The sequence below is a fragment of the Oncorhynchus nerka genome, linkage group LG12, assembly GCF_034236695.1.
Source record: "Oncorhynchus nerka isolate Pitt River linkage group LG12, Oner_Uvic_2.0, whole genome shotgun sequence".
Lineage (NCBI taxonomy): Eukaryota > Metazoa > Chordata > Actinopteri > Salmoniformes > Salmonidae > Oncorhynchus > Oncorhynchus nerka.
Window position 1 is genome coordinate 5,136,290 of NC_088407.1, and position 24,253 is coordinate 5,160,542.

Genomic DNA, 24,253 nt, shown 5'->3' on the forward strand with positions numbered 1-24,253 from the left:
CTCCTCTCCCCCTCCACCTTCTCTCCTCTCCCATCCTCCCCCTTCTCTCCTCTCCCATCCTCCCCCTCCACCTTCTCTCCTCTCCCATCCTCCCCCTCCACCTTCTCTCCTCTCCCATCCTCCCCCTCCACCTTCTCTCCTCTCCCATCCTCCCCCTCCACCTTCTCACCTCTCCCATCCTCCCCCTCCACCTTCTCACCTCTCCCATCCTCCCCCTCCACCTTCTCTCCTCTCCCATCCTCCCCCTCCACCTTCTCTCCTCTCCCATCCTCCCCCCTCCACCTTCTCTCCTCTCCCCCCTCCACCTTCTCTCCTCTCCCATCCTCCCCCTCCACCTTCTCACCTCTCCCCATCCTCCCCCTCCACCTTTCCACCTTCTCTCCTCTCCCATCCTCCCCCTCCACCTTCTCTCCTCTCCCATCCTCCCCCTCCACCTTCTCTCCTCTCCCATCCTCCCTCCTCCACCTTCTCTCCTCTCCCATCCTCCCCCTCCACCTTCTCTCCTCTCCCATCCTCCCCCTCCACCTTCTCTCCTCTCCCATCCTCCCCCTCCACCTTCTCTCCTCTCCCATCCTCCCCCTCCACCTTCTCTCCTCTCCCATCCTCCCTCCTCCACCTTCTCTCCTCTCCCATCCTCCCCCTCCACCTTCTCTCCTCTCCCATCCTCCCCCTCCACCTTCTCTCCTCTCCCATCCTCCCCCTCCACCTTCTCTCCTCTCCCATCCTCCCCCTCCACCTTCTCTCCTCTCCCATCCTCCCCCTCCACCTTCTCTCCTCTCCCCCTCCACCTTCTCTCCTCTCCCATCCTCCCCCTCCACCTTCTCTCCTCTCCCCCTCCACCTTCTCTCCTCTCCCCCTCCACCTTCTCTCCTCTCCCCCTCCACCTTCTCTCCTCTCCCATCCCCCTCCACCTTCTCTCCTCTCCCATCCTCCCCCCTCCACCTTCTCTCCTCTCCCATCCTCCACCTTCTCTCCTCTCCCATCCTCCCTCCTCCACCTTCTCTCCTCTCCCATCCTCCACCTTCTCTCCTCTCCCATCCTCTCCTCACCTTGAGGTTGCGTCGGGTCCCCGGGCTGGTAGGAGAGGGGCATGACCTCGCCGACTTAGCCACACCTACCTGAATTCCTGTCCCCTCAGTGGCTAGTGGGGAAAATCAGGAAAGACTTTCACTTCAGGCAGCCTATGAAATATTGTAGAGACCAAAAATTTGATTTTGATTGGTTTAAACTAAAAATCAGTTCTCTCATTACCTGGGCCAGGTGATTTGGTTCTGGGCGGGGTTTTGGGCGGGGTTTTGGGCGTGGTCACGCTGGAAGGTTTGGGAGACGACGGCTTCAGAGGAGTGGAGGAACGAGACATTTTCAACCTAGAGTCTGGAGAGAAACACGTCCAAATGATTAAGAACGACGTCTCAGTTTATTTAAATGAACACTTTTACATGGTTCCTCACCGGAATCAACCAACCAGTTTAACAAACCGGTTAGTTTTACCGGTTACTGGTAAACGTACCGTTGACGAACGCGGAGGCAGCCTTCCCGCTGTGTGTGATGGCGTAGTCGTCCTGAGCGTAACGGAACTTCTCCAGACCACACGCCATGAACACGTCATCATCACCGAAGAAGTCCTGCAGGCTGGTCACCTGTGGGGGGTTAGAGGTCAGAGGTCAGAGAGAAGTCCTGTAGGCTGGTCACCTGTGGGGGTTAGAGGTCAGAGGTCAGAGAGAAGTCCTGTAGGCTGGTCACCTGTGGGGGGTTAGAGGTCAGAGGTCAGAGAGAAGTCCTGTAGGCTGATCACCTGTGGGGGGTTAGAGGTCAGAGAGAAGTCCTGTAGGCTGGTCACCTGTGGGGGGTTAGAGGTCAGAGAGAAGTCCTGTAGGCTGGTCACCTGGGGAGGTTAGAGGTTAGAGGTCAGAGGTCAGAGAGAAGTGCTGCATGCTGGTCACCTGTGGGGGGTTAGAGGTCAGAGAGAAGTCCTGCAGACTGGTCACCTGGGGGGGTTAGAGATCATCTCTCTCTCCCCATCTCCCTCTCTCTCCCTCCCACCCCCCTCTCTCTCTCTCTCTCCCACCCACCCTCTCTCTCTCTCTCCCCATCTCTCTCTCAGCTCGAGTACTATTCCATTGATGCTGAGAAACTGTGTCAGCCGTGAGTGTATGTGTGTGTGTGTGTGTGTGTGTGTGTGTGTGTGTGTGTGTGTGTGTGTGTGTGTGTGTGTGTGTCAGTACTCAGCACTGCCGGCGGCAAACTTGATCAGAATTCTAGGACATGCTTAGTCAGACACTCTCTCTCACACACACACACACACACACACACAAACATACACAGTACATCAGACCTCAAACACAGAGAAATGTCTAGTGGATTAAATACAAATTGTAGATCAAAATGACAGCGATTTGCTACACTGTAGACAGAGAGAGAGAGAGAGAGAGAGGTTCTGCAGACAAGCATGCTAATTACTTTCAGTTGCTAGGGAGAGACTGGCAGGATTTCTGTTTTGTTGGCTCGCCAGCCTGCACACTCACCAGACCTCTCTCACACACACACAGGACAGTGTCTTTTGTGTGACTGGGTGATTTCTCTCGGCTGTGTTCCAAGTGGCAGCCAGTTGGTTTGACCAGTAGGACACTACAGTATGGAATAGACACAGACAATGACTCATCGCTTATAAACCTTTCTCTGTCTCTGTCTCTGTCTCTCTCTCTGTCTCTCTCTCTGTCTCTCTGTCTCTGTCTCTCTGTCTCTCTGTCTCTCTCTCTGTCTCTCTCTCTGTTTCTCTCTCTGTCTCTCTGTCTCTGTCTCTCTGTCACTCTCTCTCTGTCACTCTCTCTCTGTCTCTGTCACTCTCTCTCTCTGTCTCTCTCTCTCTCTCTCTGTCACTCTCTCTCTCTCTGTCACTCTCTCTCTCTGTCACTCTCTCTCTCTGTCACTCTCTCTCTGTCACTCTCTCTCTGTCTCTCTCTCTCTCTCTGTCACTCTCTCTCTCTGTCACTCTCTCTCTCTGTCACTCTCTCTGTCTCTGTCACTCTCTCTCTCTGTCTCTCTCTCTCTCTCTCTGTCACTCTCTCTCTGTCTCTGTCACTCTCTCTCTCTGTCACTCTCTCTGTCACTCTCTCTCTCTGTCACTCTCTCTCTGTCACTCTCTCTCTGTCACTCTCTCTCTCTGTCTCTCTCTCTCTCTGTTTCTCTCTCTCTCTCTGTCTCTCTCTCTCTCTCTGTCTCTCTCTCTCTCTGTCACTCTCTCTCTCTGTCACTCTCTCTCTCTGTCACTCTCTGTCACTCTCTCTGTCTCATTTTGCTATGGGGCGGAGAGAAAGATTTGCAGTTTTACAGCAAATTGTCTTGCTGAAGGTCAGGTTCCCTGGGCAAGTACCATGAGACCATGATTCCTACCAGTTTAGATAGCTGGCTAGACTAATTAACATAATTAGACCATGATTCCTACCAGTTCAGATAGCTGGATAGACTAATTAACATAATTAGACCATGATTCCTACCAGTTTAGATAGCTGGCTAGACTAATTAACATAATTAGACCATGATTCCTACCAGTTCAGATAGCTGGCTAGACTAATTAACATAATTAGACCATGATAGCTGGCTAGACTAATTAACATAATTAGACCATGATTCCTACCAGTTCAGATAGCTGGCTAGACTAATTAACATAATTAGACCATGATAGCTGGCTAGACTAATTAACATAATTAGACCATGATTCCTACCAGTTCAGATAGCTGGCTAGACTAATTAACATAATTAGACCATGATTCATACCAGTTCAGATAGCTGGCTAGACTAATTAACATAATTACACCATGATCCCTACCAGTTCAGATAGCTGGCTAGACTAATTAACATAATTAGACCATGATTCCTACCAGTTCAGATAGCTAGCTAGACTAATTAACATAATTAGACCATGATTCCTACCAGTTCAGATAGCTGGCTAAACTAATTAACATAATTAGACCAAGTAACCAATCTAAAAACATGTAGCTGACATGGGCCAATCGGGTGACTGTCAGTGACTGACATAACAAGAGAAAAAACTGCTGATGCACAACATGACTTCACCTTGTGTATTCTACTATTCTACCTAGCAACAGTAAGTTGTGAGCCCGACTCGGGGGCCCCTAGCGGCTGTGGCTTATGCCTAGGGCCGGCCCTGCTGCCTCTCCTCTCCTCTCGTCCCCCTGAGGAGTCTTTCAGGATTTTCCCTCCTTTTCTGCAGCAGGAGCCCTGCAGCATACAAATTAATCTCCCCCTTCTCTTTCCCCCCTCCCTCTCTCCCCTCCTCTTTCCCCCCTCCCTCACTCTTCTACCCCTTCCTCCCTCTCCCCTTATCTTTCCCCCTCCCTCTCTCCTCTACCCCCCCTCCGTCTCTCCTCACCCCTTTCTCCCTCTCTCCCCTCATCCCCCCTCTCCTCTTCTCTTCCCCCCTCCCTCCTTTTCTGCCCTCTCTCCTCCCTCTCCTCCCTCTCTCTTCTGTATGACTGCTAGACTGCTTTAAGGTGGATGAACAAACTGAAAGGAGAGTAGGGCCCAGAACAAACTGAAAGGAGAGCAGGGCCCAGAACAAACTGAAAAGAGAGCAGGGCCCAGAACAAACTGAAAGGAGAGTAGGGCCCAGAACAAACTGAAAGGAGAGCAGGGCCCAGAACAAACTGAAAGGAGAGAGGGGCCCAGAACAAACTGAAAGGAGAGAGGGGCCCAGAACAAACTGAAAGGAGAGCGGGGCCCAGAACAAACTGAAAGGAGAGAGGGGCCCAGAACAAACTGAAAGGAGAGCGGGGCCCAGAACAAACTGAAAGGAGAGCGGGGCCCAGAACAAACTGAAAGGAGAGTGGGGCCCAGAACAAACTGAAAGGAGAGAGGGGCCCAGAACAAACTGAAAGGAGAGAGGGGCCCAGAACAAACTGAAAGGAGAGTAGGGCGCAGAACAAACTGAAAGGAGAGAGGGGCCCAGAACAAACTGAAAGGAGAGCAGGGCCCAGAACAAACTGAAAGGAGAGCAGGGCCCAGAACAAACTGAAAAGAGGGAGGGGCCCAGAACAAACTGAAAGGAGAGCGGGGCCCAGAACAAACTGAAAGGAGAGCGGGGCCCAGAACAAACTGAAAGGAGAGCGGGGCCCAGAACAAACTGAAAGGAGAGAGGGGCCCAGAACAAACTGAAAGGAGAGAGGGGCCCAGAACAAACTGAAAGGAGAGTGGGGCCCAGAACAAACTGAAAGGAGAGAGGGGCCCAGAACAAACTGAAAGGAGAGAGGGGCCCAGAACAAACTGAAAGGAGAGCGGGGCCCAGAACAAACTGAAAGGAGAGTGGGGCCCAGAACAAACTGAAAGGACAGAGGGGCCCAGAACAAACTGAAAGGAGAGTAGGGCCCAGAACAAACTGAAAGGAGAGAGGGGCCCAGAACAAACTGAAAGGAGAGTGGGGCCCAGAACAAACTGAAAGGAGAGTGGGGCCCAGAACAAACTGAAAGGACAGAGGGGCCCAGAACAAACTGAAAGGAGAGAGGGGCCCAGAACACTTATTCGTCTTCTTCAGCAAGAACTACTATTAAATCAGCTCTCAGCCCATTCTAATGTTAGTATTCGGGGTAGGGACTCAGGGAACAGAACAGAAAACTGGAAACTTGACGAACAGAACCAGAACCAAGAATAAAAGTGATCCATTCTGTTCCAGAACAGAACCGTTATTTTAAAAGCATGGGAACCGGTTAATAATGTTATTTTGTGTTACGGCCATTTGTTTCGGGTCCCACAACAAAACTCCTCAATGTCACCCAGGAACCGATTCCACTGTCTGTCTGCCCCTCCCTGGAACATTGCTGCTATAACAGCCTCCACTCTTCTGGGAAGGCTTTCCACTAGATGTTGGAACATTGCTGCTATAACAGCCTCCACTCTTCTGGGAAGGCTTTCCACTAGATGTTGGAACATTGCTGTTATAACAGCCTCCACTCTTCTGGGAAGGCTTTCCACTAGATGTTGGAACATTGCTGCTATAACAGCCTCCACTCTTCTGGGAAGGCTTTCCACTAGATGTTGGAACATTGCTGCTATAACAGCCTCCTCTCTTCTGGGAAGGCTTTCCACTAGATGTTGGAACATTGCTGCTATAACAGCCTCCACTCTTCTGGGAAGGCTTTCCACTTGATGTTGGAACATTGCTGCTATAAAAGCCTCCACTCTTCTGGGAAGGCTTTCCACTAGATGTTGGAACATTGCTGCTATAAAAGCCTCCACTCTTCTGGGAAGGCTTTCCACTAGATGTTGGAACATTGCTGCTATAAAAGCCTCCACTCTTCTGGGAAGGCTTTCCACTAGATGTTGGAACATTGCTGCTATAACAGCCTCCACTCTTCTGGGAAGGCTTTCCACTAGATGTTGGAACATTGCTGCTATAACAACCTCCACTCTTCTGGGAAGGCTTTCCACTAGATGTTGGAACATTGCTGCAGGGACTTGCTTCCTTACAGCCACAAGAGCATTAGTGAGGTCGGTCACTGATGTTGGGCGATTAAGGCCTGGCTCACAGTCTGCGTTCCAATTCATCCCAAAGGTGTTCGATGGGGTTGAGGTCAGGGCTCTGTGCAGGCCAGTCAAGTTCTTCCACACCGATCTCAACAAACCATTACTGTATGGACCCCACTTTGTGCACGGGGCATTGTCATACCGAAACAGGAAAGGACCTTTCCCAAACTGTTGTCACAAAGTTGGAAGCACAGAATCTTCTAGAATGTCATTGTTATGCTGTAGCGGTAAGATTTCCCTTCACTGGTTCCAGAGGCAGTTTGGAACTCGGCAGTGAGTGCTGCTACCGAGGACAGACGATTGTCATGAGATTTTTACGGCTTGTGTGGCCTACCACTTCACACCTGACCTGTTGATGCTCCTAGACGTTTCCACTTCACAATAACATCACTTACTAGTTGACCTGAGCAGCTCTAGCAGGGCAGAAATTTGACGATCTGACTTGTTGGAAAGGTGGCATCCTACGACGGTGCCACGTTGAAAGTCATTGAGCTCTTCAGTAAGGCCATTCTACTGACAATGTTTGTCTATGGAGATTGCATGGCGGTGTGCTCGATTTTATACACCTGTCAGCAACGGGTGTGGCTGAAATAGGCAAATCCACTAATTTGAAGAGTTGTCCATATACTTTTGTATATACAGTGTAGTTTACCCGTTCCACAGCAAGCTCCTCTATCCATTGGTGAACTCATTTAACATTGAGCAAAATGTTTGTTTTTTAAAATAAATAAAAAATAAGTTCAGAGTTCCAACAAGCAACTCTTTGGGTTGAACCGGTTCAGAACTTTATTTTTGCTGGTCGGAACAACAACAAAATAATGGTTCTGATCAAAACGGAACCGTTAGAAAATCATTTTGGTTCTAACAACTTGAATAGTAGTAAAGTTAAGGGGTGATGAAGGTTCTGATTCTAATGCGTTGTCACAGAGACGAGACGTTCTAGAACAACAACTTGAATAGTAGTAAAGTTAAGGGGTGATGAAGGTTCTGATTCTAATGCGTTGTCACAGAGATGAGACGTTCTAGAATAACAACTTGAATAGTAGTAAAGTTAAGGGGTGATGAAGGTTCTGATTCTAATGCGTTGTCACAGAGACGAGACGTTCTAGAATAACAACTTGAATAGTAGTAAAGTTAAGGGGTGATGAAGATTCTGATTCTAATGCGTTGTCACAGAGATGAGACGTTCTAGAATAACAACTTGAATAGTAGTAAAGTTAAGGGGTGATGAAGGTTCTGATTCTAATGCGTTGTCACAGAGATGAGACGTTCTAGAATAACAACTTGAATAGTAGTAAAGTTAAGGGGTGTTGAAGGTTCTGATTCTAATGCGTTGTCACAGAGATGAGACGTTCTAGAATAACAACTTGAATAGTAGTAAAGTTAAGAGGTGATGAAGGGTCTGATTCTAATGCGTTGTCACAGAGATGAGATGTTCTAGAATAACAACTTGAATAGTAGTAAAGTTAAGGGGTGATGAAGGTTCTGATTCTAATGCGTTGTCACAGAGATGAGATGTTCGAGAGTAACAACTTGAATAGTAGTAAAGTTAAGGGGTGATGAAGGTTCTGATTCTAATGCGTTGTCACAGAGATGAGACGTTCTAGAATAACAACTTGAATAGTAGTAAAGTTAAGGGGTGATGAAGGTTCTGATTCTAATGCGTTGTCACAGAGATGAGACATTCTAGAATAACAACTTGAATAGTAGTAAAGTTAAGGGGTGATGAAGGTTCTGATTCTAATGCGTTGTCACAGAGATGAGATGTTCTAGAATAACAACTTGAATAGTAGTAAAGTTAAGGGGTGATGAAGGTTCTGATTCTAATGCGTTGTCACAGAGATGAGACGTTCTAGAATAACAACTTGAATAGTAGTAAAGTTAAGGGGTGATGAAGGTTCTGATTCTAATGCGTTGTCACAGAGATGAGATGTTCGAGAGTAACAACTTGAATAGTAGTAAAGTTAAGGGGTGATGAAGGTTCTGATTCTAATGCGTTGTCACAGAGACGAGACGTTCTAGAATAACAACTTGAATAGTAGTAAAGTTAAGGGGTGATGAAGGTTCTGATTCTAATGCGTTGTCACAGAGACCAGACGTTCTAGAATAACAACTTGAATAGTAGTAAAGTTAAGGGGTGATGAAGGTTCTGATTCTAATGCGTTGTCACAGAGATGAGACGTTCTAGAATAACAACTTGAATAGTAGTAAAGTTAAGGGGTGATGAAGGTTCTGATTCTAATGCGTTGTCACAGAGATGAGACGTTCTAGAGTAACAACTTGAATAGTAGTAAAGTTAAGGGGTGATGAAGGTTCTGATTCTAATGCGTTGTCACAGAGATGAGACGTTCTTGAATAGTAGTAAAGTTAAGGGGTGATGAAGGTTCTGATTCTAATGCGTTGTCACAGAGATGAGACGTTCTAGAATAACAACTTGAATAGTAGTAAAGTTAAGGGGTGTTGAAGGTTCTGATTCTAATGCGTTGTCACAGAGATGAGATGTTCTAGAATAGCAGCATTCTTCCATTAGTCCCCATTCTAGAACATACAGAACACAGGAGCGCTGTCTCTCTAATGCTTATTGACACAGATAAATACATCTCTCTGTCTCTCTCTCTGATGCTTATTGACACAGATACATACATCTCTCTGTCTCTCTCTGATGCTTATTGACACAGATAAATACATCTCTCTCTCTCTGATGCTTATTGACATAGATAAATACATCTCTCTGTCTCTCTCTCTGATGCTTATTGACACAGATACATACATCTCTCTGTCTCTCTCTGATGCTTATTGACACAGATAAATACATCTCTCTGTCTCTCTAATGCTTATTGACGCAGATAAATACATCTCTCTGTCTCTCTCTGATGCTTATTGACACAGATAAATACATCTCTCTGTCTCTCTCTCTGATGCTTATTGACACAGATAAATACATCTCTCTCTCTCTCTGATGCTTATTGACACAGATAAATACATCTCTCTCTCTCTAATGCTTATTGACACAGATAAATACATCTCTCTCTCTCTCTCTCTGATGCTTATTTACACAGATAAATACATCTCTCTCTCTCTGATGCTTATTGACACAGATAAATACATCTCTCTGTCTCTCTGATGCTTATTGACACAGATAAATACATCTCTCTGTCTCTCTCTCTGATGCTTATTGACACAGATAAATACATCTCTCTGTCTCTCTCTCTAATGCTTATTGACACAGATAAATACATCTCTCTGTCTCTCTGATGCTTATTGACACAGATAAATACATCTCTCTGTCTCTCTGATGCTTATTGACACAGATAAATACATCTCTCTGTCTCTCTGATGCTTATTGACACAGATAAATACATCTCTCTCTCTGATGCTTATTGACACAGATAAATACATCTCTCTGTCTCTCTCTGATGCTTATTGACACAGATAAATACATCTCTCTGTTTTTCTGATGCTTATTGACACAGATAAATACATCTCTCTGTCTCTCTCTCTAATGCTTATTGACACAGATAAATACATCTCTCTGTCTCTCTGATGCTTATTGACACAGATAAATACATCTCTCTGTCTCTCTCTCTGATGCTTATTGACACAGATAAATACATCTCTCTGTCTCTCTCTGATGCTTATTGACACAGATAAATACATCTCTCTCTCTCTGATGCTTATTGACACAGATAAATACATCTCTCTGTCTCTCTCTCTGATGCTTATTGACACAGATACATACATCTCTCTGTCTCTCTCTGATGCTTATTGACACAGATAAATACATCTCTCTCTCTCTGATGCTTATTGACACAGATAAATACATCTCTCTGTCTCTCTCTCTGATGCTTATTGACACAGATACATACATCTCTCTGTCTCTCTCTGATGCTTATTGACACAGATAAATACATCTCTCTGTCTCTCTAATGCTTATTGACGCAGATAAATACATCTCTCTGTCTCTCTCTGATGCTTATTGACACAGATAAATACATCTCTCTGTCTCTCTCTCTGATGCTTATTGACACAGATAAATACATCTCTCTCTCTCTCTGATGCTTATTGACACAGATAAATACATCTCTCTCTCTCTAATGCTTATTGACACAGATAAATACATCTCTCTCTCTCTCTCTCTGATGCTTATTGACACAGATAAATACATCTCTCTGTCTCTCTGATGCTTATTGACACAGATAAATACATCTCTCTGTCTCTCTAATGCTTATTGATACAGATAAATACATCTCTCTGTCTCTCTCTCTGATGCTTATTGACACAGATACATACATCTCTCTGTCTCTCTCTCTAATGCTTATTGACACAGATAAATACATCTCTCTGTCTCTCTGATGCTTATTGACACAGATAAATACATCTCTCTGTCTCTCTGATGCTTATTGACACAGATAAATACATCTCTCTGTCTCTCTGATGCTTATTGACACAGATAAATACATCTCTCTCTCTGATGCTTATTGACACAGATAAATACATCTCTGTCTCTCTGATGCTTATTGACACAGATAAATACATCTCTCTGTCTCTCTCTGATGCTTATTGACACAGATAAATACATCTCTCTGTCTCTCTAATGCTTATTGATACAGATAAATACATCTCTCTGTCTCTCTGATGCTTATTGACACAGATAAATACATCTCTCTGTCTCTCTCTCTGATGCTTATTGACACAGATAAATACATCTCTCTGTCTCTCTCTGATGCTTATTGACACAGATAAATACATCTCTCTGTCTCTCTCTGATGCTTATTGACACAGATAAATACATCTCTCTGTCTCTCTAATGCTTATTGATACAGATAAATACATCTCTCTGTCTCTCTCTGATGCTTATTGACAGATACATACATCTCTCTGTCTCTCTCTCTGATGCTTATTGACACAGATACATACATCTCTCTGTCTCTCTCTCTAATGCTTATTGACACAGATAAATACATCTCTCTGTCTCTCTGATGCTTATTGACACAGATACATACATCTCTCTGTCTCTCTGATGCTTATTGACACAGATACATACATCTCTCTGTCTCTCTGTCTCTCTGATGCTTATTGACACAGATAAATACATCTCTCTGTCTCTCTGATGCTTATTGACACAGATAAATACATCTCTCTGTCTCTCTAATGCTTATTGATACAGATAAATACATCTCTCTGTCTCTCTGATGCTTATTGACACAGATAAATACATCTCTCTGTCTCTCTAATGCTTATTGATACAGATAAATACATCTCTCTGTCTCTCTCTCTGATGCTTATTGACACAGATACATACATCTCTCTGTCTCTCTCTCTAATGCTTATTGACACAGATAAATACATCTCTCTGTCTCTCTGATGCTTATTGACACAGATACATACATCTCTCTGTCTCTCTGATGCTTATTGACACAGATAAATACATCTCTCTGTCTCTCTCTCTAATGCTTATTGACACAGATAAATACATCTCTCTGTCTCTCTGATGCTTATTGACACAGATAAATACATCTCTCTGTCTCTCTGATGCTTATTGACACAGATAAATACATCTCTCTGTCTCTCTGATGCTTATTGACACAGATAAATACATCTCTGTCTCTCTGATGCTTATTGACACAGATAAATACATCTCTCTGTCTCTCTCTGATGCTTATTGACACAGATAAATACATCTCTCTGTCTCTCTAATGCTTATTGATACAGATAAATACATCTCTCTGTCTCTCTGATGCTTATTGACACAGATAAATACATCTCTCTGTCTCTCTCTCTGATGCTTATTGACACAGATAAATACATCTCTCTGTCTCTCTCTGATGCTTATTGACACAGATAAATACATCTCTCTGTCTCTCTCTGATGCTTATTGACACAGATAAATACATCTCTCTGTCTCTCTAATGCTTATTGATACAGATAAATACATCTCTCTGTCTCTCTCTGATGCTTATTGACAGATACATACATCTCTCTGTCTCTCTCTCTGATGCTTATTGACACAGATACATACATCTCTCTGTCTCTCTCTCTAATGCTTATTGACACAGATAAATACATATCTCTGTCTCTCTGATGCTTATTGACACAGATACATACATCTCTCTGTCTCTCTGATGCTTATTGACACAGATACATACATCTCTCTGTCTCTCTGATGCTTATTGACACAGATAAATACATCTCTCTGTCTCTCTGATGCTTATTGACACAGATAAATACATCTCTCTGTCTCTCTAATGCTTATTGATACAGATAAATACATCTCTCTGTCTCTCTGATGCTTATTGACACAGATAAATACATCTCTCTGTCTCTCTAATGCTTATTGATACAGATAAATACATCTCTCTGTCTCTCTCTCTGATGCTTATTGACACAGATACATACATCTCTCTGTCTCTCTCTCTAATGCTTATTGACACAGATAAATACATCTCTCTGTCTCTCTGATGCTTATTGACACAGATACATACATCTCTCTGTCTCTCTGATGCTTATTGACACAGATACATACATCTCTCTGTCTCTCTCTGATGCTTATTGATACAGATAAATACATCTCTCTCTCTCTCTCTCTGATGCTTATTGACACAGATAAATACATCTCTCTGTCTCTCTGATGCTTATTGACACAGATAAATACATCTCTCTGTCTCTCTCTCTGATGCTTATTGACACAGATAAATACATATCTCTGTCTCTCTCTAATGCTTATTGACACAGATAAATACATCTCTCTGTCTCTCTGATGCTTATTGACACAGATAAATACATATCTCTGTCTCTCTGTCTCTCTGATGCTTATTGACACAGATAAATACATCTCTCTGTCTCTCTGATGCTTATTGACACAGATAAATACATCTCTCTGTCTCTCTCTCTGATGCTTATTGACACAGATAAATACATCTCTCTCTCTGATGCTTATTGACACAGATAAATACATCTCTCTGTCTCTCTGATGCTTATTGACACAGATAAATACATCTCTCTGTCTCTCTCTCTGATGCTTATTGACACAGATAAATACATCTCTCTGTCTCTCTAATGCTTATTGGCACAGATAAATACATCTCTCTGTCTCTCTCTCTGATGCTTATTGACACAGATAAATACATCTCTCTCTCTCTGATGCTTATTGACACAGATAAATACATCTCTCTGTCTCTCTCTCTGATGCTTATTGACACAGATAAATACATCTCTCTGTCTCTCTGACGCTTATTGACACAGATAAATACATCTCTCTGTCTCTCTAATGCTTATTGACACAGATACATACATCTCTCTGTCTCTCTGATGCTTATTGACACAGATAAATACATCTCTCTGTCTCTCTGATGCTTATTGACACAGATAAATACATCTCTCTGTCTCTCTCTCTGATGCTTATTGACACAGATAAATACATCTCTCTGTCTCTCTCTCTGATGCTTATTGACACAGATAAATACATCTCTCTGTCTCTCTGATGCTTATTGACACAGAACAAGGCAGTTAACCCCACTGTTCCCCTGAACAAGGCAGTTAACCCCACTGTTCCCCTGAACAAGGTAGTTAACCCACTGTTCCCCTGAACAAGGCAGTTAACCCCACTGTTCCCCTGAACAAGGCAGTTAACCCCACTCTTCCCCTGAACACGGCAGTTAACCCCACTGTTCCCCTGAACACGGTTAGTTAACCCCACTGTTCCCCTGAACAAGGCAGTTAACCCACTGTTCCCCCGAACAGGGCAGTTAACCCACTGTTCCCCCGAACAAGGCAGTTAAACCACTGTTCCCCCGAACAAGGCAGTTAACCCACTGTTCCCCCGAACAAGGCAGTTAACCCACTGTTCCCCTGAACAAGGCAGTTAACCCACTGTTCCCCTGAACAAGGCAGTTAACCCACTGTTCCCCTGAACAAGGCAGTTAACCCACTGTTCCCCGAACAAGGCAGTTAACCCACTGTTCCTCTGAACAAGGCAGTTAACCCCTGTTCCCTGAACAAGGCAGTTAACCCCACTGTTCCCTGAACACGGCAGTTAACCCCACTCTTCCCTGAACACGGCAGTTAACCCACTCTTCCCTGAACACGGCAGTTAACCCCACTGTTCCCTGAACAAGGCAGTTAACCCACTGTTCCCTGAACAGAAAATACAGTTAACCCACTGTTCCCCTGAACAGGGCAGTTAACCCACTGTTCCCCTGAACAAGGCAGTTAACCCACTGTTCCCCCGAACAGGGCAGTTAACCCACTGTTCCCCTGAACAAGGCAGTTAACCCCACTGTTCCCCTGAACAAGGCAGTTAACCCCACTGTTCCCCTGAACACGGCAGTTAACCCCACTGTTCCCCTGAACAAGGCAGTAAACCCACTGTTCCCCCGAACAGGGCAGTTAACCCACTGTTCCCCCGAACAAGGCAGTTAAAACACTGTTCCCCTGAACAAGGCAGTTAACCCCACTGTTCCCCTGAACAAGGCAGTTAACCCACTGTTCCCCTGAACAAGGCAGTTAACCCACTGTTCCCCCGAACAAGGCAGTTAACCCCACTGTTCCCCTGAACAAGGCAGTTAACCCCACTTTTCCCCTGAACAAGGCAGTTAACCCACTGTTCCCCTGAACAAGGCAGTTAACCCCACTGTTCCCCTGAACAAGGCAGTTAACCCACTGTTCCCCTGAACAAGGCAGTTAACCCCACTGTTCCCCTGAACAAGGCAGTTAACCCCACTGTTCCCCTGAACAAGGCAGTTAACCCACTGTTCCCCTGAACAAGGCAGTTAACCCCACTGTTCCCCTGAACACGGCAGTTAACCCCACTCTTCCCCTGAACACGGCAGTTAACCCCACTCTTCCCCTGAACACGGCAGTTAACCCCACTGTTCCCCTGAACAAGGCAGTTAACCCACTGTTCCCCTGAACAGGGCAGTTAACCCACTGTTCCCCTGAACAGGGCAGTTAACCCACTGTTCCCCTGAACAAGGCAGTTAACCCACTGTTCCCCCGAACAGGGCAGTTAACCCACTGTTCCCCTGAACAAGGCAGTTAACCCCACTGTTCCCCTGAACAAGGCAGTTAACCCCACTGTTCCCCTGAACACGGCAGTTAACCCCACTGTTCCCCTGAACAAGGCAGTAAACCCACTGTTCCCCCGAACAGGGCAGTTAACCCACTGTTCCCCCGAACAAGGCAGTTAAAACACTGTTCCCCTGAACAAGGCAGTTAACCCCACTGTTCCCCTGAACAAGGCAGTTAACCCACTGTTCCCCTGAACAAGGCAGTTAACCCACTGTTCCCCCGAACAAGGCAGTTAACCCCACTGTTCCCCTGAACAAGGCAGTTAACCCCACTGTTCCCCTGAACAAGGCAGTTAACCCACTGTTCCCCTGAACAAGGCAGTTAACCCCACTGTTCCCCTGAACAAGGCAGTTAACCCACTGTTCCCCTGAACAAGGCAGTTAACCCCACTGTTCCCCTGAACAAATAAGAATTAAGAATGTGTTCTTAACTGACTTGTCTAGTTTTTAAAAAAGGCTAAATATTTTTTTTTTTTAAACACACACTCCCTTTCTCGTCCCACCTGTTTCTCATCCTACCTGTTTCTCATCCTACCTGTTTCCCATCCTACCTGTTTCCCATCCTACCTGTTTCCCATCCTACCTGTTTCCAGTCCTACCTGTTTCCTGTCCTACCTGTTTCCCATCCTACCTGTTTCTCATCCCACCTGTTTCCCATCCCACCTGTTTCCAGTCCTACCTGTTTCTCATACTACCTGTTTCCTGTTTCCAGTCCTACCTGTTTCCCATCCTACCTGTTTCTCATCCTACCTGTTTCCTGTTTCCAGTCCTACCTGTTTCCCATCCTACCTGTTTCCCATCCTACCTGTTTCTCATCCTACCTGTTTCCTGTTTCCAGTCCTACCTGTTTCCTGTCCTACCTGTTTCCTGTCCTACCTGTTTCCCATCCTACCTGTTTCCCATCCTACCTGTTTCTCATCCTACCTGTTTCCTGTTTCCAGTCCTACCTGTTTCCTGTCCTACCTGTTTCCTGTCCTACCTGTTTCCCATCCCATCCTACCTGTTTCCTGTCCTACCTGTTTCCCATCCCATCCTACCTGTTTCCCATCCTACCTGTTTCCCGTCCAGTGTATAAAGCCTCTTGACGGCACCAGAGTCCAGTTTGATGGCTTCGGTGATATCCTCCAGAACCTGGTCGAAGGAATGCGCCGTCTTCTTGTTCAATAAAATCCTGACTGCTTTCCTAGGCTTCACTCCACTACGAATCACCGTGACCAGCTTAGGTTTTATAAAGTCATTACTCTCTCTGACCAGCTGTTGACCTGCCGGACCCGGGCCCGGGCCCGACCCAGACCGCGTCCCAGGGGCAGTAGGGGAACCGCTAGAGGTGCCAGCGGTAACACCGGGCTTCCAGTTTGGGTTGTTGATCTTGGTGTAGTCCAGTTTACGATAGGGCTCGTTGGACGCACACACGTAACAGTCACCTGGGAGGAGAGACATTATGAATACATCACACACACACACACACACACACACACACACACACACACACAACACAACACTCACACACACACACTCACATAACACTCACACACACACACACATAACACAACACTCACACACACACACTCACATAACACTCACACACACACACACACACACACACACACATAACACTCACACACACACACTCACATAACACTCACACACACACACACACACACACACATACATAACAGTCACATAACACTCACACGTAAAAGTCACCTGGGAGGAGAGACATTATGAATACATCACACACACACACACACACACACACACACATAACACACACACATAACACACACACATAACACACACACACTCACACATAACACTCACCTGGGATGAGAGACATTATGAATACATCACACACACACACACAACACTCACCTGGGAGGAGAGACATTATGAATACATCACACACACACACACACACACACACACATATAACACTCACACACACACACACACGTAACAGTCACCTGGAGGAGAGACACTCGTCCCAGTTCAATACTCTGGGATCCATTACAACCTCCATCTCTTCAAAACATGACTAGATGTCTTTCATGTGATATGGCGAGGCAGTATTGCATATCAAACTCAGAGGTCACACCGCAGACTGTGTGTGTGTGTGTGTGTGTGTGTGTGTGTGTGTGTGTGTGTGTGTGTGTGTGTGTGAGCGATCTCCCTCCTCAGGAGCAGAGTGAACAGAGTAGAAGAGGCTGTAGTGGGGGCATCCTAAAATAGCACCCTATTCCCTACAGACTGGGGGCCCATAGTGCACTACAGACTGGGGGCCCATAGTGCACTACAGACTGGGGGCCCATAGTGCACTACAGACTGGGGGCCCATAGTGCACTACAGACTGGGGGCCCATAGTGCACTACAGACTGGGGGCCCATAGTGCACTACACACTACAGACTGGGGGCCCATAGTGCACTACAGACTGGGGGCCCATAGTGCACTACACACTACAGACTGGGGGCCCATAGTGCACTACAGACTGGGGGCCCATAAGTCTCTGGTCAACAGTAGTGCACTACAGACTGGGGGCCATAGTGCACTACAGACTGGGGGCCCATAGTGCACTACAGACTGGGGGCCCATAGTGCACTACAGACTGGGGGCCCATAGTGCACTACAGACTGGGGGCCCATAGTGCACTACAGACTGGGGGCCCATAAGTCTCTGGTCAACAGTAGTGCACTACAGACTGGGGGCCCATAGTACACTACAGACTGGGGGCCCATAAGTCTCTGGTCAACAGTAGTGCACTACAGACTGGGGGCCCATAGTGCACTACAGACTGGGGGCCCATAGTGCACTACAGACTGGGGAACCATAAGTGTCTGGTCAACAGTAGTGCACTACAGACTGGGGGCCCATAGTGCACTACAGACTGGGGAGGGTGCTATTTCTGATGCAGCCTTGGTGTCAGGCTTCATCACATCTATCATACCAACCTCTGTTTTAGGACTGCATCTCCTTGGAGTGCTCGCTGTTGCTACCTTAAAAGGAATTTCTGCACACCTCTCCTCCTCCCCTCTCCCCATCTCCTCCCCTCTCCCCATCTCCTCCCCATCTCCTCCCTTCTCCTCTCCCCTCCTCCTCTACCCCCTCTCCCCATCTCCTCCTTATTCTCTCCCCTCCTCCTCCCCTTTCCTCTCCCCTCCTCCTTTCCTCTCCCCTCCTCCTTTCCTCTCCCCTCCTCTACCCCCTCCTCTGCTCTACCCCCTCTCCCCCTCCTCTCCCCACCTCTCCCCTCCTCTCCCTACTCTACCCCACTCTCCCCTACTCTACCCCACTCTCCCCTTCTCTACCCCACTCTCCCCTCCTCTACCCCCCTCCTCTCCTCTACCTCCCCTCGACCCCCCTCTCCTCTCTCCTCTCCCCGCTCTCCTCTACTGTATTCTCCTGTATTCTTTGATAACACTGTTTGACCTTGGTACTTGGTGACATTGGTAGCTATTCAAATACCTGGAGGATAGATAGTGAATGCAATTCTGCCAGTGTGGAGTGTGTGTGTGTGTGTGTGTGTGTGTGTGTGTGTGTGTGTGTGTTACAGTCCTATTTGCATAAGGTAATGACAGTGCTAGTCAAGCACGTTGGGCCATTTTTGCATAATCCTCTCACCTGTCACCGTTCCCACGGGAACCTGCGCTTAGTTTAATCAGGCATAATGTTCTCTTCTTATTTTGGGTCATTTTAGAATAATTGCTTTGTGGACAACAAAAAAATGACCCCACCCCTTTAATTCCAGTAAATTAACTTTTGGGTGTTTCTACTGAGCAAGTTACTGACCAGGTTGAGTTACACTCTTCATCACCAGGTGAACTTTTGGGTGTTTCTACTGAGCAAGTTACTGACCAGGTTGAGTTACACTCTTCATCACCAGGTGAACTTTTGGGTGTTTCTACTGAGCAAGTTACTGACCAGGTTGAGTTACACTCTTCATCACCAGGTGAACTTTTGGGGGAGAAGCGAAATAAGACTATTGAGATGAAGGAGAGGAAGAGGAGGGTTCTATAGTCTATTGAGATGAAGGAGAGGAGGAGGAGGGTTCTATAGTCTATTGAGATGAAGAGGAGGAGGAGGAGGGTTCTATAGTGTATTGAGATGAGAGGAGGAGGGTTCTATAGTGTATTGAGATGAGAGGAGGATGAGGGTTCTATAGTCTATTGAGATGAAGAGGAGGAGGAGGAGGGTTCTATAGTCTATTGAGATGAAGAGGAGGAGGAGGAGAAGGGTTCTATAGTCTATTGAGATGAAGGAGAGGAGGAGGAGGAGGATGGATGAGGGTTCTATAGTCTATTGAGATGGAGGAGGGTTCTATAGTCTATTGAGATGAAGGAGAGGAGGAGGAGGGTTCTATAGTCTATTGAGATGAAGGAGAGGAGGAGGAGGGTTCTATAGTCTATTGAGATGAAGAGGAGGAAGAGGGTTCTATAGTCTATTGAGATGAAGAGGAGGAGGGTTCTATAGTCTATTGAGATGAAGGAGAGGAGGAGGGTTCTATAGTCTATTGAGATGAAGAGGAGGAGGAGGGTTCTATAGTCTATTGAGATGAAGGAGAGGAGGAGGAGGAGGGTTCTATAGTCTATTGAGATGAAGGAGAGGAGGAGGAGGATGGATGAGGGTTCTATAGTCTATTGAGATGAAGGAGAGGAGGAGGAGGGTTCTATAGTCTATTGAGATGAAGGAGAGGAGGAGGAGGGTTCTATAGTCTATTGAGATGAAGAGGAGGAGGAGGGTTCTATAGTCTATTGAGATGAAGAGGAGGAGGGTTCTATAGTCTATTGAGATGAAGGAGAGGAGGAGGAGGGTTCTATAGTCTATTGAGATGAAGAGGAGGAGGAGGGTTCTATAGTCTATTGAGATGAAGGAGAGGAGGAGGAGGGTTCTATAGTCTATTGAGATGAAGGAGAGGAGGAGGAGGGTTCTATAGTCTATTGAGATGAAGGAGAGGAGGAGGGTTCTATAGTCTATTGAGATGAGAGGAGGAGGAGGAGGGTTCTATAGTCTATTGAGATGAAGGAGAGGAGGAGGAGGATGGATGAGGGTTCTATAGTCTATTGAGATGAAGGAGAGGAGGAGGAGGGTTCTATAGTCTATTGAGATGAAGGAGAGGAGGAGGAGGGTTCTATAGTCTATTGAGATGAAGAGGAGGAGGAGGGTTCTATAGTCTATTGAGATGAAGAGGAGGAGGGTTCTATAGTCTATTGAGATGAAGGAGAGGAGGAGGAGGGTTCTATAGTCTATTGAGATGAAGAGGAGGAGGAGGGTTCTATAGTCTATTGAGATGAAGGAGAGGAGGAGGAGGGTTCTATAGTCTATTGAGATGAAGGAGAGGAGGAGGAGGGTTCTATAGTCTATTGAGATGAAGGAGAGGAGGAGGGTTCTATAGTCTATTGAGATGAGAGGAGGAGGAGGAGGGTTCTATAGTCTATTGAGATGAAGGAGAGGAGGAGGAGGGTTCTATAGTCTATTGAGATGAAGGAGAGGAGGAGGAGGGTTCTATAGTGTATTGAGATAAGAGGAGGAGGAGGGTTCTATAGTCTATTGAGATGGAGGAGGAGGGTTCTATAGTCTATTGAGATGAAGGAGAGGAGGAGGAGGATGGATGAGGGTTCTATAGTCTATTGAGATGGAGGAGGAGGAGGAGGGTTCTATAGTCTATTGAGATGGAGGAGGAGGAGGAGGGTTCTATAGTCTATTGAGATATAGGAGGAGGAGGGTTCTATAGTCTATTGAGATGGAGGAGGAGGAGGGTTCTATAGTCTATTGAGATGAAGGAGGAGGAGGGGGAGGAGGAGGGTTGTGTAGTCTATTCAGATGAAGAGGAGGAGGAGGAGGAGGATGGATGAGGGTTCTATAGTCTATTGAGATGAAGAGGGTTGTGTAGTCTATTCAGATGAAGAGGAGGAGGAGGAGGAGGGTTATGTAGTCTATTCAGACGAAGAGGAGGAGGGTTGTGTAGTCTATTCAGATGAAGAGGGTTGTGTAGTCTATTCAGATGAAGAGGAGGAGGAGGAGGGGGTTGTGTAGTCTATTGAGATGAAGGAGAGGAGGAGGAGGAGGGTTCTATAGTCTATTGAGATGAAGGAGAGGAGGAGGGTTCTATAGTCTATTGAGATGAAGGAGAGGAGGAGGAGGGTTCTATAGTCTATTGAGATGGAGGAGGAGGAGGGTTCTATAGTCTATTGAGATGGAGGAGGAGGAGGGTTCTATAGTCTATTGAGATGGAGGAGGAGGAGGGTTCTATAGTCTATTGAGATGGAGGAGGAGGAGGGTTCTATAGTCTATTGAGATGAAGGAGAGGAGGAGGAGGGTTCTATAGTCTATTGAGATGAAGGAGAGGAGGAGGAGGGTTCTATAGTCTATTGAGATGAAGGAGGAGGAGGAGGAGGGTTCTATAGTCTATTGAGATGAAGGAGAGGAGGAGGAGGGTTCTATAGTCTATTGAGATGAAGGAGAGGAGGATGGATGAGGGTTCTATAGTCTATTGAGATGAAGAGGGTTGTGTAGTCTATTCAGATGAAGAGGAGGAGGAGGAGGAGGGTTATGTAGTCTATTTAGACGAAGAGGAGGAGGAGGAGGAGGGTTGTGTAGTCTATTCAGATGAAGAGGGTTGTGTAGTCTATTCAGATGAAGAGGAGGAGGAGGAGGGTTGTGTAGTCTATTGAGATGAAGGAGAGGAGGAGGAGGGTTGTGTAGTCTATTGAGATGAAGGAGAGGAGGAGGAGGGTTCTATAGTCTATTGAGATGAAGGAGAGGAGGAGGAGGGTTCTATAGTCTATTGAGATGAAGGAGAGGAGGAGGAGGGTTCTATAGTCTATTGAGATGAAGGAGAGGAGGAGGAGGGTTCTATAGTCTATTGAGATGAAGGAGAGGAGGAGGAGGGTTCTGAGATGAAGAGGAGGAGGAGGGTTCTATAGTCTATTGAGATGAAGAGGAGGAGGAGGAGGGTTGTGTAGTCTATTCAGATGAAGAGGAGGAGGAGGAGGAGGAGGGTTTGTATAGTCTATTCAGATGAAGAGGGTTGTGAGTCTATTCAGATGAAGAGGAGGATGAGGGTTGTGTAGTCTATTCAGATGAAGAGGAGGAGGAGGAGGGGGTTGTGTAGTCTATTCAGATGAAGAGGAGGAGGGTTGTGGTCTATTCAGATGAAGAGGAGGAGGAGGAGGGTTGTGTAGTCTATTCAGATGAAGAGGAGGAGGAGGAGGGTTGTGTAGTCTATTCAGATGAAGAGGAGGAGGAGGAGGAGGAGGAGGGTTGTGTAGTCTATTCAGATGAAGAGGGTTGTGTAGTCTATTCAGATGAAGAGGAGGAGGAGGGTTGTGTAGTCTATTCAGATGAAGAGGAGGAGGAGGAGGGTTGTGTAGTCTATTCAGATGAAGAGGAGGAGGGTTGTGTAGTCTATTCAGATGAAGAGGAGGAGGAGGAGGAGGGTTGTGTAGTCTATTCAGATGAAGAGGAGGAGGAGGAGGGTTGTGTAGTCTATTCAGATGAAGAGGAGGAGGAGGTTTGTGTAGTCTATTCAGATGAAGAGGAGGGTTGTGTAGTCTATTCAGATGAAGAGGAGGAGGAGGAGGAGGGTTGTATAGTCTATGCAGCCAGAGTGGCCTCAACACTGAGACACAGACAGGGCATGTCAGTCTATCTGACCTGTACTGCCAGTCTCTCTCTAAACCCTGCCCACTCATTGACCCGGTAACAGCAGCACTTACCGCTACTCTACATTCTGGCTGGCTCCATAACGTTTACCGGCTAGAGCTACCGTTAATGGAACAAGAGACTGTTTTTCCATTTCCAGGGAACTTTCCATGATTACACATGGTGTGTGTGTGTGTGTTGTGTGTTGTGTGTGTGTGTGTGTGTGTGTGTGTGTGTGTGTGTGTGTGTGTGTGTGTGTGTGTGTGTGTGTCAGTGTGTGAGTGAGTGAAGGTCAGGTCATTCAGGATCCAAGGCGAAATTTGATGTCTGTCCAGGTACCAAGGATGTCCACTAGGAGCGAACGCTCTAACCATCAGGTAGGCTTGCGGTTAACCACGACTCCGAGGGTTGTGTGTTCAATCCCAGTCCTCGCCATTAGCTTTTTTAACCCCTATCGCAAACCTTAACCATTCATAACCCTATCCCAAACCTTAACCCAGACCTTAACCATTCATAACCCTATCCCAGACCTTAACCATTCATAACCCTATCCCAGACCTTAACCATTCATAACCCCTATCCCAGACCTTAACCATTCATAACCCTATCCCAGACCTTAACCATTCATAACCCCTATCCCAGACCTTAACCATTCATAACCCTATCCCAGACCTATCCCAACCATTCATAACCCTATCCCAGACCTTAACCATTCATAACCCTATCCCACCTTAAATTCCATTCATAACCCCTATCCCAGACCTTAACCATTCATCCCAGACCTTAACCCATAACCCTATCCCAGACCTTAACCATTCATAACCCTATCCCAGACCTTAACCATTCATTACCTTAACCATTCATAACCCCTATCCCAGACCTTAACCATTCATAACCCTATCCCAGACCTTAACCAATCATAACCCCTATCCCAGACCTTAACCATTCATAACCCCTATCCCAGACCTTAACCATTCATAACCCTATCCCAGACCTTAACCCTTACCTTAAC

At 46.1% G+C, this 24,253-nt stretch overlaps 1 protein-coding gene across 1 annotated transcript in view; it reads right to left on the reverse strand.

The window, feature by feature from the left end:
• Positions 1 to 24,253, reverse strand: part of LOC115124309 (serine/threonine-protein kinase DCLK2-like) — a 70,837-nt gene that overhangs the window by 40,862 nt on the left and 5,722 nt on the right. Inside the window, exons 2-5 of the mRNA XM_065025994.1 lie at positions 16,659 to 17,029; positions 1,511 to 1,640; positions 1,252 to 1,374; positions 1,050 to 1,141 (exon numbers count right to left, since the gene is read on the reverse strand). Of these exons, the coding sequence (XP_064882066.1) occupies positions 1,050 to 1,141; positions 1,252 to 1,374; positions 1,511 to 1,640; positions 16,659 to 17,029 (716 nt within the window). The remainder of the gene's footprint in view (positions 1 to 1,049; positions 1,142 to 1,251; positions 1,375 to 1,510; positions 1,641 to 16,658; positions 17,030 to 24,253) is intronic.